This window comes from Morchella sextelata (genome assembly GCF_020137385.1).
Source record: "Morchella sextelata strain SCLS chromosome Unknown scls_5, whole genome shotgun sequence".
In the NCBI taxonomy this organism is placed as follows: Eukaryota; Fungi; Ascomycota; class Pezizomycetes; order Pezizales; family Morchellaceae; genus Morchella; species Morchella sextelata.
Genome location: NW_025408620.1, coordinates 1,457,571 through 1,476,408, shown reverse-complemented (window position 1 = coordinate 1,476,408; position 18,838 = coordinate 1,457,571). Strand labels below are relative to the sequence as shown.

The 18,838-nt window shown below is 46.8% G+C and overlaps 3 protein-coding genes across 3 annotated transcripts; 2 read left to right on the top strand and 1 right to left on the bottom strand.

Annotated features, from left to right (window-relative positions):
- Positions 1-104: 104 nt before the first annotated feature.
- On the top strand, positions 105-1,867 carry H6S33_010920 (uncharacterized protein; the record flags this gene model as incomplete). Its single annotated transcript, XM_044842292.1, has 4 exons — positions 105-397; positions 462-918; positions 979-1,196; positions 1,264-1,867. 4 exons carry the CDS (start codon positions 105-107, stop codon positions 1,865-1,867), a joined length of 1,572 nt encoding a protein of 523 aa, XP_044696850.1.
- A 9,720-nt stretch (positions 1,868-11,587) lies between these two features.
- H6S33_010919 (uncharacterized protein) lies at positions 11,588-13,190 on the top strand (the record flags this gene model as incomplete). Its single annotated transcript, XM_044842291.1, has 10 exons — positions 11,588-11,597; positions 12,179-12,221; positions 12,284-12,301; positions 12,494-12,507; positions 12,565-12,652; positions 12,723-12,794; positions 12,859-12,928; positions 12,995-13,028; positions 13,096-13,112; positions 13,164-13,190. The coding sequence occupies 10 exons, from the start codon at positions 11,588-11,590 to the stop codon at positions 13,188-13,190; spliced, it is 393 nt and encodes a 130-aa protein (XP_044696849.1).
- A 2,099-nt stretch (positions 13,191-15,289) lies between these two features.
- H6S33_010918 (uncharacterized protein) lies at positions 15,290-15,595 on the bottom strand (the record flags this gene model as incomplete). Its single annotated transcript, XM_044842290.1, has 1 exon — positions 15,290-15,595. The coding sequence occupies one exon, from the start codon at positions 15,593-15,595 to the stop codon at positions 15,290-15,292; it is 306 nt and encodes a 101-aa protein (XP_044696848.1).
- Between the last annotated feature and the right edge of the window lie 3,243 nt (positions 15,596-18,838).

The following is an 18,838-nucleotide window of genomic DNA, read 5'->3' as shown; positions in this document are numbered from 1 at the left end:
CTGGGGATTTATCTTCCATCTTCTTTCTCTGCCACCGTTAGTAATCCAGAAAAAGGGCTCCTCTGGCAGCTACTAATCCTAACATTGGTGATTCAACATCAGTAATGGCTGAACTCAAGGATATCGAGGCGGGAGATATCCCTTCCCCGGTCTCCCCGGTTTCCAATATTCACACTGCGGACCGCGGAAACATTGACACCGCAGAGAAGGGAATCCCACTTGGAATGCTAGGATCCGAAATGTCCATGTCCACCCAGCGTGATGAGACCGCACCAGAAGAAGCCGACCCGAATGTCGTCGACTGGGACGGCCCCGAAGACCCCGCAAATCCCATGAATTGGCCGTCGTGGAGAAAGATCTTTACCGTTGGTATCGTCAGCGCAATCACATTCATAACGTAAGTCACCGCCCTTATCCGGGCAAGGCCGCTCTACTAATGCTCATTGATATCGGCCCTACAGCCCACTAGCATCCTCTATATTCGCGCCATCAATACCGCAGGTAATGACCGACTTCAACACAACCTCCCACGAGCTCGCTGCCTTTGTCGTCTCGGTCTACGTCCTCGGCTTTGCCTTCGGTCCGCTTCTCCTCGCTCCGGCATCCGAGTTCTGGGGCCGCAACCTCATCTACAACTTCTCCAACATCTGCTTCATCGGGTGCACTGTTGCCTGCGCCGAGTCCAAATCGCTCGCCATGCTGACGGTGTTCCGCTTCTTTGCCGGTTGCTTTGGCTCTGCACCGCTGACCATTGGCGGCGGCACGATTGCGGACGTCATACCGCTGGAGCGGCGCGGCGCGGCGATTGCGCTGTTTGCGCTAGGCCCTATCATGGGACCCACCATCGGGCCGGTTGCGGGCGGCTTTTTGGCAGAGGCGAAGGGGTGGAGGTGGGTGTTTTGGCTGATTTGTATACTGGTATGTGGTGTGCTCTCTCTCTCTCGTTTTACCGGCGTGGGTGTTAATGAGATGGAATAGAGTGGATTTGTTTCGCTGCTCTCGCTGGTGTTCCTGAAGGAGACATATGCGCCGACGATTCTGGCGGCAAAGGCGAGGAGGCTGAGGAAGGAGACTGGGAATGACAAGCTGAGGAGCAAGATGGAGAGCCCACTGCCCAAGAGCGAAATTCTCGCCAGATCCCTCGTCCGGCCGATCAAGATGCTCTTTCTGAGTCCCATCGTCCTGCTTCTCTCCATGTAAGTAACTCGACGCCCCATACTACATACACACAGGTCACCGAACCCACGCACTAACCTCCCCCAGCTTCGCCGCCGTCTGCTACGGCTATCTCTACCTCCTCTTCACCACCTTCCCCACCGTCTTCGAGGGCCAATACCACTTCAGCACCGGCACCGTCGGCCTCGCCTACATCGGCCTCGGCGTCGGCTCGCTCACGGGCCTCATCATCTCCGGCATCTTCAGCGACCGCATCCTCCTCGCCAAGAAGGCGAAGCACGGCGTGCTCAAGCCCGAGTACCGCCTGATCCCCATGTCGTACCTCGCGCCCTGCATCCCCGTCGGCCTGTTCTGGTACGGCTGGGCCGCGCACGCAGAGACGCACTGGATCGTGCCCATCATCGGCACCACGTTCGCCGGCATCGGCATCCTCAGCACCTTCATGTGCGTCACCACATACCTCGTCGACGCCTTCACGGTCTACGCCGCGAGCGCGCTGGCGGCCAACACGGTGCTGCGCAGCGTCCTGGGCGGCGTGCTGCCGCTCGCGGGGAGCAGGATGTATGAGCAGCTCGGGCTGGGGTGGGGGAACAGCCTGCTGGCGTTTATTGCGCTCGCGATGTGCCCGATGCCGGTGCTGTTCAATATGTATGGCGAGCGCATCAGGAAGCGGTACGACGTCAAGTGGTAATTTTTAATGGGTTAGGGTTGTTGCACGTCTCCACTTCTTTTCTTGTTTTGATTATTTTTTTTTTGGCTAGAGGGGTATAGAGGATATACTTGTAGTCTATTACTTATTAGGGCATAGAAATAAAACTGTTGTAGATTGTACATGTTTATGTTTATGTCTGCAGATTGCTGGAGTTGTGAGTTATGGGGACTGAGTCTTAGCGTCGTTTCCAAGCCACACGAAGCAGCATACAACCGCAAGCCAAACGGCCCGCGCATAAGCCCCCCAAGCACGCGGAACACAGCAGGCCCATATATAGCCGCCCCATACGCGGTCTTCGTAGCAATCATTTGGCTACACCTCCACTGCTGACCGATTACAAAACTAGACCCATGCATCACCTCGTCCCTCACTCTGCATCACCACCTATCACTCCCAATCACGACCTATCACTCCCCACCACAACCCACCCCCCCACCCCCCCACAACCCACAACCCCCAAAACTGTAATCCCCACAGGAATAGAACCGTCGTCAACAAGATCAAAACAAAACACCCAGCCCACACGTAAAGAGACACATACATTCCCGGTAGCACAGGAGATAGGGTGCGAGTGATAGTTCATGAGTAGAATTCGCCCCGTGCACCACACTAGAACTTCAACTTCAACTCCAACTCACCGTCACTTCAACCAACTACATGGCATGTATCAAGGTTCTCTCACCCGTGTGAGTGATGGCTTACCATATATCATCGCGGGGGAGCGGTAGTAATTGAGCTACCAACCTCACTTCACGCCCCATGGCCGTTTCAACCTCCGTGCCCGGTCGCGGGGGTTTGCCGCTGGATCGGCAGCCCGCCGCCCCCAAAAGCTGAGAAGACTGCGTGTGGACCCAGAACTGCAAGTATTCCAGTTTACAAAAAGATAACCGCCACCTCCGAGGCTCTCCTCCTGTGTGGAAGCGCGAGTGTTCCCCGGGGGGGGTGGGGGGGGGTGGGGGAGGGGTATAAACATGAAGACATTCGGCCCAAGAACATCGAAAACTAGTGCGCCACAGCAGGAAGGACCTAAGATGCCCATTTTTTTGCAAAATTCAGTGTTGATTGGCCCAGTCACCGTTCCGCCGGGAGGTTCCTGTGGGTAAAGGCTAGAACTCATTATCTGGCTAATATCGAAAACCCAGACGGCAGACACTTAGAGACCACATGGGATGTACTGAAGCGGCCGGTATGTGGTAGGTAAGAGCATGGTATCTTATGTTTTATCTCCAACAGGAAAAACACATATAACCAAGCTGGCTGGCTGGTGGTGGGATAGCAGTGGTCTTTCCCCCCCCGTTTTCTCTAGTTCACTCTAGCCGTGGTCTATTTTGTATTTCCTCCTTCTATCGCACTCTGGGATGTCTTCTCCTTTGGATTCCCTAGTTTTCCAGAAATTCCCTGTTGCTGGTGGTGTTCTGGTAGAGCGAGTGATAGTTCATGACTAATATTCACCCCGCGCACACATAATAACAATACCACGGGAGCGGTAACAATTAACGATTACGGGTCCAGAAACGGGGATGAGACTTGAGGAAATGTGCTTCCGGCTTTGAGAAGGGGTGTGCGTGTAGGGACCTCATATATATACACGTAATGATGGGCACGAGACTCAATGTCCGGAGACTTCGTCTCGACTCCTTGTCTCGAGACTTGATGGGGCAGCTCTGAGACAACAAAAGATCTCTCAAGACCTCTTTCTCAAATCTCGAGATCCTTTTTTTGGGGGGTGTCGGGGTACGTCTCGAGACCTCCGAGTGATACCAAATGATCCAAAACAGTGCTCCCCCATGCTGAAGCTTCTTCTTCGGCCATGTATTTGGTGTGCACTCTGGTCTTACACTCCACCAGTTTAGCTTTGAAAGTTCTTAGTGATGAAACCGAAAAGCCATATCTATATGCATGTACGAGTTCCTAACCCGACTCCAGATTAGTTTTAGGCTCGAGACTTCCGGGGCTATGATGGGATAAGACAAGATAGGACAGGACAGGACTTGGTCTAAGTGGCCTCTTCTGGTCTCGTAACACCCGATATGGTGGGGTTGCTGAGTGTGGTGTTTAGTAGCTGTTAGTTCTCTGGTTGATTTTCGTTATGCTGTGGGGCGTCTTTGTTCTTACCTCTTCGCCCCATCCGGGGGGTTTCTCTCCGTAGCTAACAGGACATCTCTACCATTCACCATAACAGGGTCACATTTCAAACCCTCATCTCCACCGCCCGACCCCGCAGCCTACAACCACAATCTATAACAACTCAAAGATAGGGGACACCCCCCCTTGTTTGTACATGTGTGCCGTGCGGTAAATACTAAAAACAGCGAAGAGCTCCACCTCCCAGGAAGGACAGACATATGGCGAGACAGAACAGTAGCGCCAAACCGTAACTGCGGGGTGTACTTTCGCCACCTCATCACACAATCCGTAGAGGCCGGGGGGTGCTCCTAACGTCGGTACCCGGAGGTGGGGCATGCGTCACGCTCACAACCAGTACCCGGTGTCGAAGCTCCCTAAACCGCACTCTCCGGTCCGCCTATTGGGCAACAATACCAACAACATCCCCCTTATCTCTTCCGATACTAGCAATCGTCGATGGCATATCTTCCATGCAAGCAGAGGCGGCGGAGGAGGGGGAGCCGGGCTGCATATCTGGCCTGCAGCTGCGTAGTGCGGGCGGGTATGGCGGGGGAGTTGTGGTTTTGTGTGGTTGATAAGCTACATAGTGCGTGCCTAACTTGATTGGTTACACCCAGCTAGGATCAGACGTTAAGCAGCACAGCACGAGTGATGGCCTATGCATAGCGGGAGGGGGGGGGATGCAAGAACAACCACCGGAACAACCACAAAGCTCGAATTTCGAGAGCGGTTGTATACATATTCACCCACCCACACCCGCTCTCGAAGCGCGCACCCACACACCATTGATCACATTGAAGTCAGCAACAATCCTCATGATGTTGTTGAGCCAGCGACTAACCAGATACAGCATGGATTCTTGGCACCAGACAGAGCCGCGAGTGACACTGTGTGATCCCCCACACCGCACCGGGAGATCGACATTAGGGCTTCTTGGCGCGCATATATACAGCACTTGAGGTCTAAGGCCCACTCTCAGTGTTAGGATGGATGCTCGCTGCCAACCAATTGAGCCAGCTCTCAACGGGATATAGATGCAACGCCGGCGTCTGTGGTGCGGGTCAATATATGCTCAGCTTGTAAATCTACGGGAGGCTAGGATTAATCTATTCCTACACACTCAATACCGGCCACCCTCACACGTGCTTGAGCGGTTATGTGGTCAATTCGCCAGCCCCCCCCCCCCCCCCCGGGGGAGAGCAATAAACATGTCTCCAAAGAGGAACCTCCGCGATCCGATAAGTCTTCTGATTAGTCAAGGTCCCGTCATGAGCTTGATACAGGTGCTCTATATATATTAATATACAGCTTTGTGGGCCCGGAACTACGGTAACGACGTCGACCAGTCAAGTTCGTACGTACAGGGACTTTTCTTGTCAGCAGAAAACCATTCGTATAGTACTATCTAACAAGTCCCCGAGTTCGTACAGTCAGTTGACTGACAAAACAAAAAGCTCGTACACTCGGTCTGGGTGGCTGAGGATGAATAAGGTATCGATAATGTGCAATTAATGTTTATCCCATGGCCGTCCGTCAATGCTGACCCCCCCCCCTATCATAGAGGAATTAAATTTGTATGGGAGATTTATTATTTGATAAGAGAGATAACAAGCTCTCTTAGTAAAGCCACACAAAACTTGCTTTATACGATTGTTTTACTTTTATATGCGGCGTGTCACTTTTAATAGGACTGGGCGCACCATAACCATAAGTATTTACTATGAGCTTCGGGCTCGAGCTACAGTCGCAACTCGATATGCCGGAACTCAATACACCGGATCCCTTGCTGTCCCGTACGAGATCCTCTGAGAATATTATTTTCCTACTCCAAAATCAATTTGCTATCCCGTATTTTTTTGCTATCACGTATGAAAGCCTTAAAATCTTGGCAATCCGGCATATCGAGTTGCGACTGTAATAATTTTCCAACCAAAACACCTAAATTAAACCTATCTTGGCTTTATCAAAAGACTCCTATGCCCCTCTCTATATATACAACACAATAGCTCAGCCGAATTGTTTTTAGTTGGGCTATTAAGCGGGATGATCATTATACCAAAGTCAGCACATAGCCGGCTAGCTAATGCTAGCTATAGGTGTTATGTAACTGTAGGCTCCTCTTGATTACCTTAACTCTCCATCTTAAATCTTTGGGAGTGACTCAATTCACCAGAGGGGGTGGGTGTATCAATAGATTTTAAAGGAAGATCATATTGTTGTTAAACAAAAAAAACCCTTTTATTAATCGAATTTGAGGCGCTTTGGAGCTAGCTTCAGGGCCTGATGCTTCGCTGTCCATTCTTTCTCTTTTATATTTCCCAGTCCTAAAAGAGCCTCAAGTCAAAACGTTGACACACCTACATGATATACCCTCTATCGTGAACTGAGCCATACATGTATGTATGGATAGGGTGCCCCTAGGCCGAGGCTCTAAGCTAAACAGGAACCACTCGCTTACTAATCGGCAAATGTGGTTCCATACAGCCCACACAATTACAAGCTCCATTTGCGAAATCTTTTGCGCTTACCCGGCTTGCTCCTCCCTACTTAGACGGCTTCCCTAGCCACTCGAACACCCCCTTCACTCGAACAGTGGATGATGATTGGTGAAATAACGGTATAGAAGCCGGTTATAACGAAGATCCTTTCTTTTTTGCGTTAAATGTTCGAGTGAGGGGGGTGTTCGAGCTGTGGCTAGGGAAGTCGTCTACATGGCAACCAGCCCACCCACCAAAATCTACGGCGCAGTAAAAAGGTCCCATGATCCATGAATTGAAGAGAGGGAGGGGGCCGAAGGCCCCCGTTGAAGCCCCCAAAGTTTAGAGGGAGGTGGATGGAGGTAGATGGGGCCAAAGGCCCCGTTGAAGCTCCCCACGTAATTGTAGAGGGGGGGGCTTGATGTTCAACTCGCGGTCGCGAGGCCGTGGAACCCCTACTCTTTATTTCACGACGTTTCCGGACCGGACTGGGTCTGCATGAGCCCACATGGAGGCGCATGAGCCCGCATATGCACGACATGCCAGTGCTATACTCTAGACTAGAAATTGTAATTATTTCCGCCTCCGTCTGCAATACAAGCTTCTATTCTACGGGGCATCGACATGATATGTCTATTGATTCTTTCAACTGTGTATTCTTTCCACTCATCTTCAATGACAGCCCGGATCCCTGCTGCAGTAAAATTCCAACCTAACTTTACTTTAATACTGTCCTTCATCTCATTCCAGATTGCCTCAATAGGATTCAAATCAGGGGAATTGGCCGGCCATTCTAGCCTATTCAGCCCTGCACGACGCCTAAAGATTGTCTGATATTGGTGTTTATGTGCAGGTGCATTGTCCTCCATTATAATAACATTTGGGTTAGTTGTTTCTTTGGCGAGTAGGGCAAGAGGAAAGAGAAGGGGGTACATAATTCGCTCCCTATAAATATACCAATCGATACCACCCTTCCTATTTTTTTTCCTTTCTAATAATTGGGGCAGAATCCCGGGCTCAATAGGGTTGATAACTTCACGCTCATATTCCGCTTGTAACAATGTAAGGGCTAAGGCTTGCTCACGGGGAGTCTCATATGGCGTTTTGTAGATATGGTAAGGTAGCTCTGATCCTACAAGAACTGTTAATACAGACACAGACACTGGCTTAATTCCGAGCCATACCTGAATATCCGTAGAGGATAGCGCCCCAAAACATGACAGTAGAACCCCCAAGAAACTTTCGGTTCATATTCCGTGGTACAAATTTCTCCCCTACGCGTCTCAATACTCCTCTTACTCTACGTTCCCGTAGATTGCTTGTTTCAAAGTAGCTCTCATCCGTGAATATAATGTCCCTCCAGTCCTGATGTCGATACCGTAGGCAGAATGCAAGCCTATTTGCCTTATGTATCTCGTTCATCAATGGCTTTTTTGTAGGCTTGCAGCGGTGTATACCATCGGCAGCTAGTGTTTTCTTGATTGTGTTGATGCATACATTCAGTCCGGCTATTCTAGAATTAATACCGTGACCAATATATCATTATCAGGCTTTATACTAGTAGGTACGATACCTTCAGCAGCCAATTCGCGTAGTGGCATCCGGCAATGAGTAGCATCAGAGAGTGTGATTGCTATTAATCTCCTCTCTTCTTCCGCTGTCAGGACTTTATTGCGGCCTTTCTTTGAAGTGGGATCGGGGGCAAGATTTTGCTGTGAGCAAAGGTCGGGGTCTCCAGTCTCCAATGATCTCTGCTTGGCTTTATTGATGAGGTCCGAACAGGTAGATTTGGGTACTCCTGTTAGGGCAACAATCTCCTTCAATTTCATTTTCCTATCACCTGTAAGTGCCGCATATCCAAGGACTTGGCCCCGCTTACTAGCTGATGTTGTTGTCCCTTTTTTTTGGATGAACGGAATCATGTTGATGTTACTGGGACTCGGAGTATCGTGATCAGTATACTCGTAGAGTATATCATCACACCTCAACTGACAGCACACGCGACCTCACTGCCTCCCATTGGCTCATGCACCTCCCTGTGGGTTCATGCGCCTCCCTGTGGGCTCATGCAGACCCAGTCCGGTCCGGAAACGTCGTGAAATAAAGAGTAGTAATCAGCTCCGCTGATACTCTCAATATTCATTATGGGGGTTCTGCGCTCTCCAACCAGATCTGCAGATACTATATGTGTTGAAATACATATTTTTTTAAAAACTCGTAATACCTACATCGTATTATATTATACGTGTGTGACTTTACTCTGTTTCCCTGCTCAGCGGGATACAAATATTCCTTGGCTGCAGGCTAGCTCGACAGCCAGTATTTACTCGTTATTTTTTGGCGTTTCCGCCATGGGTCTGCATACGGGCATAACAACCATATTTTGGTGGTATGCAGACCCAGTCCAGTCGATCCGGAAACGCCAAAAATAACGAATAAAAGGTTGTCACATTACCCCTCCTTTCCGTCATAAAAAGAAATGAAAATTCTTCTTTTCATCATGCTTGATCTGATTGACCTATGTATTGTACTCGTCTATTCATAGCGTTTCCGAACACGACCAATATTGCATGACATACAAAAAGGTGGATTTGGCGCTTTTTTATATGGTATGCAATAGCAGTCGTGTCCGGAAACGTCATGAATTTACGAGTACATGTGTCCCTAGGCAACTGCCAAATCTCGTTATTCGGAGGGTTGCCAAACCACCTGCTAAACTGCATTTAGTTTAGATCCTGCAGAAGAGGGCTGGTTTCTTGAAGATCGCTTCCTCTAAAGGTGAAGACCCTCAGCTTTTTGCCTTGGCAACCCTCCGAATAACTCGAGATTTGGCGGTACACACATACCCTATTTCAGGCTTCAATTGGTTCACAACGGGGGGAAATAGTTGCGGGCGCTCTAACCAATTTTTCGAACTTGGGCCAGGCTACAGTCTTTTCAAAGCCCAGAACAGCATGGTAGGTTACTACCGCCATAACTCGAAAAATTGGCTACTCTGGAATATGGTCTACAGTTCTCCCATTGGGTGGACAAGATCGATATATAGTGGACCCAAGGGCGCAGGAAACTAGTATGGGGAAATTAAACGGTCATGTGGTGCGTATATGAGATATTGAGTAAGGTAAAAAAAAAAAAAAAAAAAAAACTGCATGTAAATAATATCTCAAAAGAAAAGCTGGGAGGTGCTTGGGATAAGGGTATCGTCTTTAGAAGATTGGTAACTTGATTGATGGGGTTTGACTAGCTCATCCTTTCGTCCGCCAATCTGATATTATAATCCGAGTCTTTTGCTAGCGCTTCGAACAGGCAGCAGTGTGAAACAGGCATGATCCGCTTGAGTAGTCCGCGAAATGTGCAAGGATTACGTTTAAATTTCAGCGTTCTCTGGAAGCCTAGATTTGATCAATCATTATCTGTCTAGATGAGGAGTGCCAGCAAGAGTCTGTACACTGGATCATAGTCGGCTTCTCGCAAATGATCATATACATTTGAAGAGCGTACGTTCCAAGTACTATTATCGCAACATCACGTAAACAAGTGCCAGTGCGGAATACCACATACTGCATACGTGTAATTATTGGACTAACTACATCATAATCCAGGGCCGAAGAGGTTTCCATAAACGTACCTGCTTGTATCCTGTTTTGATTTGAACCTTTCTGCACAACGGAGTGCGATCGACAACAAAAACAGTCTGGGAACGAGACTACATGTAAGTACTCCACATACTTGTAGTTTCTAACGTTTCCGAACTGGACTGGGTCTGTATACCACTAAAATCTGGTTATCACGCACGATTTATGTTCATATGCAGATTCAGTCCAGTTCGGAAACATAAAAGATCTGCGGGTACACGATGGTTCATCTAGGCAGTGTAACATGGGACTAACACCAACTTCCGATCCATAAGCACATAACCCAGGGTCAATCATGCCAAGCTTATCCCAGGATATTCCGACAGAACGGATTGGAGGGCGCGCGACACCAGTGATATTATAAGCGAATACCTCCTTCCATGAAGAGCCTCATCTTCAGAGCCAATAATATCGGGGAACAATAGCCGGTGTGGCAGATTAGGTATTTCCGCGCGCTAAAGGGCAAGAAAGTGTTGTTTGTCAAGGTATAAGCCACCCTGCGAGTCGCTGATCTCGCACCATCGTTATCAACCTGAAATTCCCATTGGTAAGAATTCAAGAGAATTGAGGCTCTAGCTCTTCTTCGAGTGATACCTACATATGTAATCGATACTCTACATATAGTACCAGTATGCCATTCAAATTGACGCACCAAAGTGAATCGAGTCATACATACATAATATTATAATGCGCTCTATGTAGGGTAAATCATGCAGTGGAGAGCCGTAATCGTAAAATAGTACCATGCTGCGCAGGCTTCGATCCGGTCTTCAATTTCTACACTACTATCTCCTCTGCTTGAAGACCCAGTACTTTTTCTGACGTTTTTGATGCAGACACCAACCAAGCTCCCCAACCACATTTCTTTATATATGCCTTGTGAGGGAATAGGTTCTCGTCGCGCGCGTAGGGCCTCGACATAATCATCGGTAGCTGAGGCTCGTCCCTTAGCAGGTGAAGTCTAGTCGAATTTCGGAGAAGCTCTCAATACATGTAGTTTAGTTGGCGTATACGTAATTAATCAAACCGTGTATGGATGTCTGTTTTTCAAGAAGTGTTACTCTGCTCGGTTTGCACTGGAGTAGGTACAGTGAGATCCTTTACCTACGATCGAGTGTATTCATCTTCATCATAAAATACAGAGCATCTATCCGCAAAGACTTGATTGGCGTATCTCTTGAATATCAGCTTGTGGAGGCTTCACAATTTGCCTATCCCTTGAATATCAGCTTATGGAGGCCCTGTTGATTGGCCTATGTATGATCCCTGGCCGGATCCTAGAATCCTCATGCATGATCATAAGGCTAGATAGGTTCTCCAACTGTCACATTCGTAGATACATGAAATCTCTAAGCTGTTGATGAGGCTCTCCGTACGCGTGTGGATGCTACAGCTAGAATTTAATGTGTCGGGTGTTGTTGCTTTTTATTTACTACTCTTCTTGATTTGCTTACAGCTGGATGTCGATTGGTCTATAGACTGGATCATTGCCGGTCCAGGTTGATACCGCACATATTGCGCTGTCCAGTTATAGCAGCGGGAATGTATTAAATTGAGGCTCTGCTAGCTAGATATCTCACTGTCACCCACCCCATCGTACTAGACCACCTGTTCCTTCGCTCCTCCGTTCTTACCGATTTACGTACTAGTAACGCAAACTAAGCTGCCAGTCTGAATACTTGAGATTCGTCGCCATCAATAAAGATACAACTAGATATTGTGAATCTAGCTAGAGGTACGGAGATGATCCCTATATATATATACCATTCATGTAAAACATTCATCGCTCTAGGCCCGGGCGTTGAAGTTAAAATACGCGCAATAAATAGTCAAGGTTAACCTGTCCTGATTCCCTCATATAGTAGCGAGATCGATCCAAATCGCAGCGCCCCGGCCCCGCTCTCTCCGGCTCCAATTCGCGGGGGAGGATGTTGTTATCCATCACCACCTCTTAAATCACATTTCGCAACGCGGCCAAACACCCCTCGACAAACTAAATTCTAAGATCAAGGGAATACGGGTTTGACTAACTGTATCCGAGGAACTTTCAGATTTCAGGATCAGTGTCCTGCGGTCTAGGATTTGCGCAAAAATGTACTGATGCCAGAACCCCGTACGGCCTACACGTAACACTAAATGCAAGGTGCGTTCGTTAGGGCCTATGGGAGAGGAAGGTCTGCAAGGCAGATTTTCCAAGGATGCTATTGAATAGCCAAACCTGACTCTTGAGGCATGCCTCACTGTACTCTTATATAGAGGGTTGGTAGGCACTAGCTTCCCAACGGTTCCTACGACTCCCATATTCAAAGGAATGATGCCTGCCCGTCTATCTTCTCAAAAATACCATAACGATCCCGGATCATCAGTTTCGAGCTTTTCTGTAAATTCCTCTTTCCTTTTCAATATTCTTCATGCTTAGCAATATATCACTTCACAGGTTTTGCACCAAAATCTTATTACAACATCAGAATCCCGATATATTTCAGCAATATCAACCACACATTATTAAACTCTGTTGTTTTAATGTATAATGATCTCTATACCAAGGTGCAGACTCTCAAACCCTGCGGGACCTTTCTGACGTCTCTCATTAAGGCATGTTCGAAACCTGGTCTCAAGAGATAAGAGAGATCCCTCGAAGTGGAGCTCTCGTGGTCCATTTGATGCGTATTCTTCCCCTATTTCTCTTCTATTCTTTAGACTTTAAATAATATGGCGCAAGAGGGAGTAGAGGGCGAACTTGTCAACCCTGTACACACCAGTTCAGTCAATTCTTTCATTGGCTCCGGGAAGCAAACATTGTAGAGCCTCACCTTTAACTCAACTTTATAGCTGTAAGAGCTACAATACTGAACTGGTGTGAACAGGGATTACATACGGTAGATACACGCACCCCCGAAGGTGAGACTTTGGCAGCATCTTTAAATATTACCGCTGAAGCAGCTAGTAGTCACTGATCTTGTTACAGTGTGGGATAAATTAAAGGTATTTATCCCCAAAACTCCTCTCAATACAAAATCTTACTCGGTATCATAGGACATAAACCTGCCTAGTTTACTTTGAAATCCAAGCGAGATGAGACGAAGCCAAGCCCGAGCATTAATCCCGAACACCAGTACCGAACATCAATCCCGAACATCAATCCCGAACGCCAAGCCCGAAGCCGTTGCAAGAGCTCCGATGTTGCTTATAAATCACCATTACATGAACTTGACCAGTAAAGGCACATCAACGAGCCAATCCACAGATTCACCAATCGCCTATTATAACATTTGGCATCGAGGTGAAACTTAGTTTGGCAAGGAATGTACTCGGGTAGGTATGAAGAACCTGACCGTCGCTGATTCGCCCGTATTTTTTGCTAACTACAAATTGAATCCCTGCTTGCATATTTCATGTTCGGGTTCTTCTTGCCTGCCCCGAGTATTAGATCCCGTGGTTATAATTTGAACACGTATGACCCTTTGCTGAGACTGAGCTCATACATACAGTCGCAACTCGATATGCCGGAACTCAATACACCGGATCCCTTGCTGTCCCGTACGAGATCCTCTGAGAATATTATTTTTCCTACTGCAAAATCAATTTGCTATCCCGGATTTTTTGCTATCCCGTACGAAATCCTTAGAATCTTGGCAATCCGGCATATCGAGTTGCAACTGTAGTCATCATTACACGCCAGCATCGAGCCTATTGGCATCATCCGCATGGAAGACGGCTTGAAGTTCACATATTACACAGCTACGACCGTGGCTACATGTATTCGACAGGATACTTCCATAGGTACTGCAGACTTCGTATCTGATACGATCAGATGATAATGTATCCACACGTCGTATTAATTATCAAATTGTTCAGATATAATCTTCCTTGGTGCTATACAGCAAAGGCACCCTTATATAACCTCTTACTATTGACAGGAATATATGTTTTTCATCGGGCAACGAATTAATAATCTATATTTTCATCCGACAAGTAAAGCCAAACAGGGTTCGGGCACTGGCAATCGCGTTTTTTTAAGGTTCAAACTATACCGGCTTTAAATGCGGTCGATAAACTTGTTTTCACTCGGGCATGAGGCGCTCCACTACTTGCTTCACAGAATTACCTATATAATCACCAGGATTTGACATCCATACTAGGGTTTGATATCGTTACTAGGATTCGACACCTTATTACCGAGTTCCTCCCGCATCACGGCGAATCACGCTGGACGTATCCAAGCCAGTAGAAGAATTCGATAGCCCATCCTTGCAATTACAGAACACAGCAACAACTGACTCGGTATTTCACTTCATGCTTGAGAACTGATATTAGTCGCTGAGTTTAGACTGCGATTACTAAGTCCTCTACGGCTTGCACCGATAGTAGTGACATGGTCAAAAAACCATAGGATAGAAGTGCTCAAGACTGAGTTTGTTGAGATACTTTATGGGCAAGAATACTATTTGAATATACAAGAGGTTGAAAAGCGGCTGCCCCCTCTAAGAACGACATGATGGGCTCTTTCCTATGGTCCAAGAAGTTGAGACTCGACCAAGCTCAGTTTCCAGGAGGAGCGGTCGTCCCTTGTATATATTTGACCAAAACGCCCCATATTTCTCTCTATCCATCATTCCCGATTACATTGTTTGCTACCGCACATTGAAACGATGAGTCTTCACAACGATTCCTCCATACACCCTAACCGTGCTAGCATTGCTTGTAATGTCAGTGCACAAACCTCCCCTCTAGACGACCATATGTGCATCTCCGCTTCACACAAGACAGCAACAACCTCTCAGGAGGAATCTACTGTCGCGTACCTTCATGGCGCCAATGGAACTGAGCTTTCAATTCATCTCTACAAGTAAGCACTAATATTCCCAAATCAAACCTTTACATATAGCTCATAAACAACAACTCTACATAGCTTACAACACCGTTGCACGGCGTGCGCATATGCCTTCAATAGGCACTCAGAACAGAATGAGCAGTGGATAGGAAAGTCCGAGGGGTACCCGCAATCGGAGATTCCCCGTAGTTGCAGGTAGATTCATCTCCAAAATTGTTGTTTAAGTAGCCCAGGCTAAACCTTTATTATCAAAAGCGGTGAACGATCACAATTTGAACCCTTCGACCCACGTTTTTCGAACTCGGTGCTGGCAGATGAATATGATCAACTAGACCGTTGGGTCGACCCTTTGTGTTGTAGCCGCAACGATGAAGTTGTCCCAGCGCTCTATAGACCTCATACCGCAATCGGTGAGCCGCAATCCAGCTCCTCTCCTCCAGTTAGTCCGAACCGTTCTCGTAGTAGGCCAACCCAATCTGGTAAGCCAGATGTCTTTCAGATCTTGCCGGGTTATCATGGAGAGAGAAATGATGAAGGTCTTTTTGAGTGTTTTGGAGATTGCCGCAAGCATCGCTTTGGCTCTCGTGGGTTTAAAAGAAGAAGCAACCTCCTCGTCCATCTCAGGAGTTGTCATGGACAGAAAATACTGAAATATGATCGTGAAGAGAGCATGAAAATCAGAACCATGTACAAACAAATGTTGTTGGCAGGTGCTAGTGAGTACAAAAAGGTCATCTAGGTATTTGGGAGATAATTTCCGGATTGACAGTTGAGATAACTTTTTATTTTTCTTCTACATGTAATTCAACGAGGATGGATGGAATTCGAAGTTCTTTTTTTCCCCACAAACAGTGAAACCTTTCCGTCGATCCAAACCTATAATAAATACCAAAGCCGTTGCACTTTCCCAAAGCCACTGTTACATCTAGATCTACTTATCCAAATAATCTCGTTAATGGCCGTTCGTAAAACTATCTACATACACGGCTGTATGTATCTGTATGTCCATAACTAATGGCCAAATTATTTCAGCTTCACACCAACCTACCAGCCCGCCAGGACGCACCCCCTCATGGCCAGATGGACTGGCCTGATATGATACTAGTTGAACTTTGTGCAGAAACGAGACAACTCTAAGCTCTACGTCACTTCCCCCGTCTCATTGGCCGAGTGTTTTCTTATTCTGAAAAATACTCAATTGAGTACATATTCCTGTAAGCCATCGGTCGTTCTTGCTTAAATCAGTTGGGGAAATCAGTTCAATTAGTAACCGATGGTCATAATGGTGGCCTTGCGCTGCTAAACATTGCCAAGTCTCATGTGTCAAGAATTCTGTGGCTTACGAGCCTTGTACTACCATGTCTCGTATCAGCACACTCGAGTCAATAGCTTTGATTTAGGAATAATTACATACTGTGAAGAAATAGAAGCATCGAGATCTTTTCGTTGGAAAGATGCCTAATGAAAATCAAACAAGCTCAAATGAACACCTACTCATATTCCAGCTATCTAACTAAGCTACCCATAGAAGATCGAAGCTCTACATGTATATCTAGCAAAAAATGCGCACCTAATTACCCCGCAGAAACTGTGCGTCTACAAACCTCCTGTCCTTGCTTACCCCGCACAGAGTCTATGCTGACAGATATTAGAACTATGGAAGATGGTTGGCTATTCTTATCTAGACGGACGGAATATTTTCACTATTATGTGGTATCAATGTCTCTGATATGGTTCGTTGGCGGCTAGCTGGCATATCGCGGATGCGGGTAGAAATATCCATGGCAGGTTGAGCAGGGAGAGGTCTCAGCTGGTCATGCGTATGTGCCTAAAGTGTTTCACTTTTGATAGGCCGATGGTTTTATTGAGTTTTTGTTTGGGCTGACTCGACGCGCCCCTTTTCTCCCGTCGACAATGAACTATGCGCCTCTTGTGGCTGATGGGGCCGGTGTTATCACCGTGGGCTTTTCGTATTTTCTTCAGACAAGATATGCTGTCTTAAAATTATATAGTGAAAGCTTTCGATAAGAAATTTGGTACCTTTATAGGACGTTTACCTTTACAGAAAGAGTTCCAGTGCTGAAAGTCGAAGAAGAAGGACCAAAAGGTATTGCCCTTATAGAGAGATTAATCTTATAGCGTTAAGCTTTCGCTGCAATGGTGCAGTTGTAGCCTTAACTTTTAGGCGTTGAAGATATACGAGGCAGGCTTTACACCCATTAGGTGATTACACATATATCTAAGTTACCTAGATTTCTGGCGAGTTAATTTGTGGTATTATGAAGTTTTCGGATCGGTACTATAGACTCACATACCGCAAGTACCACTAGAGGAGTCCAGACAGTGGCAGATATATTCAACACTAGCATTATATATTCTCGATAGTCTCATATCGTTGGCCAGTTCCAAATAAACCGGTATGTCTAAAATCTTACTCGACAAACCCATCACCCACACATCGCAACACAGTGTGGCGTTCCCGTCCATATTCTGCTACCGACTGTAAGAGCCCGCGCCAAGAAACCACCAGAAACCTCACATCTTGAGAGTAAGGAGATCCTCGGTGTTTGTATGTAGAGAGACCATAAGATTGCACCGCATTCATATCTCCTGAGATACCAGAAAACAATCCAGGATCACATCGTATATACCTCGGCCGGGGAGCCACAAAATCAACACTTGGTAGGCAAAGAAACTCGAGTGATATCCTATGACTATCGCCATCAGACCGTGGATGAGATGAATGTTGGTAGATCGCGTTACAAACCCCGTGGTCCCATTATACCACCACACACATTACCTTTTAGTGTGACCTGTTCGATTCTGCAGTCAGGTAGCTCTGAGTTTGAGGATATACTAGCCTAGGCCCTAGGCTGAGTTACACGACGCATACAGGCGCAACATTCATGATCCATGATCTCCTCGTGAAGGTACGCATTGATGCAATCAGGCTGTAGACACAGTATTTAAGAAGTCTCTATAGATAGATCAATGAGTGGAATAAACTGTGAGGACAAACTTGGTGTATAGGAGTCGTCGGGTGAGATATCATTCTTCGAGTGATATTCCATGATTCAACTTCCCACTGATTGATTCGTCTGTTTATTCCATGTGCAGCATTGAGCTTTGTATAGAGTTGATTAAGTTTACTTGGCTATTGCAGTTAGTATCTTTTTACACAGTATAAAGAAAGCATCTAGTTTATCTAAACTCTAATACACTTACAATTTACAACAACACGACACGCCCAATCTTTTGTGTAGTCTTCTAAGCTAGAGTATGTAACCTGTAGTAGTAGGCTCAACTTTGCTTCTGGAAACTCCCGTTATGTCCGCTGAGGATGCGGTCCCCAAACTATGAGTGAATAAGACTGTGCACTGGGGTACCTCCTACCACAGACTTCGGCACCGCAGATTTCGGCTTTGACCAAGGCTGGAACTCTTCCATTGAACCAAAAATATTCGCTTGCAGTAAAAACTTCAGTCAAAAGCTTAATTAAGCCAGCCCAACCTGCATAAAGGCGGGACCTGCCTTCAATAAGCCGAAAGCTCGGACCTAAAGCTCAAGCTTGCTCGGCTCATGGACCACACTATGACCACCTTGATGCGAGTAGGTAGTTGAGAGGTGATTCTAGATTCCTAGTCCTAGGCCAGAACTGCGTGCGGTATTTAAGGGTTAACATGCAAGCAATAGCAATATTCCAAGGACGACACTATGTGTCTTAGCGCTCGAGTGATAGATCATGATTGACTCACCACGCTTTGTTTTCTTTTTGTTTAATTCATTAATTGCCTCACCGCGCTGATCTGTAGAAAGAGCATATGCATACATACGGGTTAATATACAGTATCCGGACGTTACGGAGATTATGTGTCAA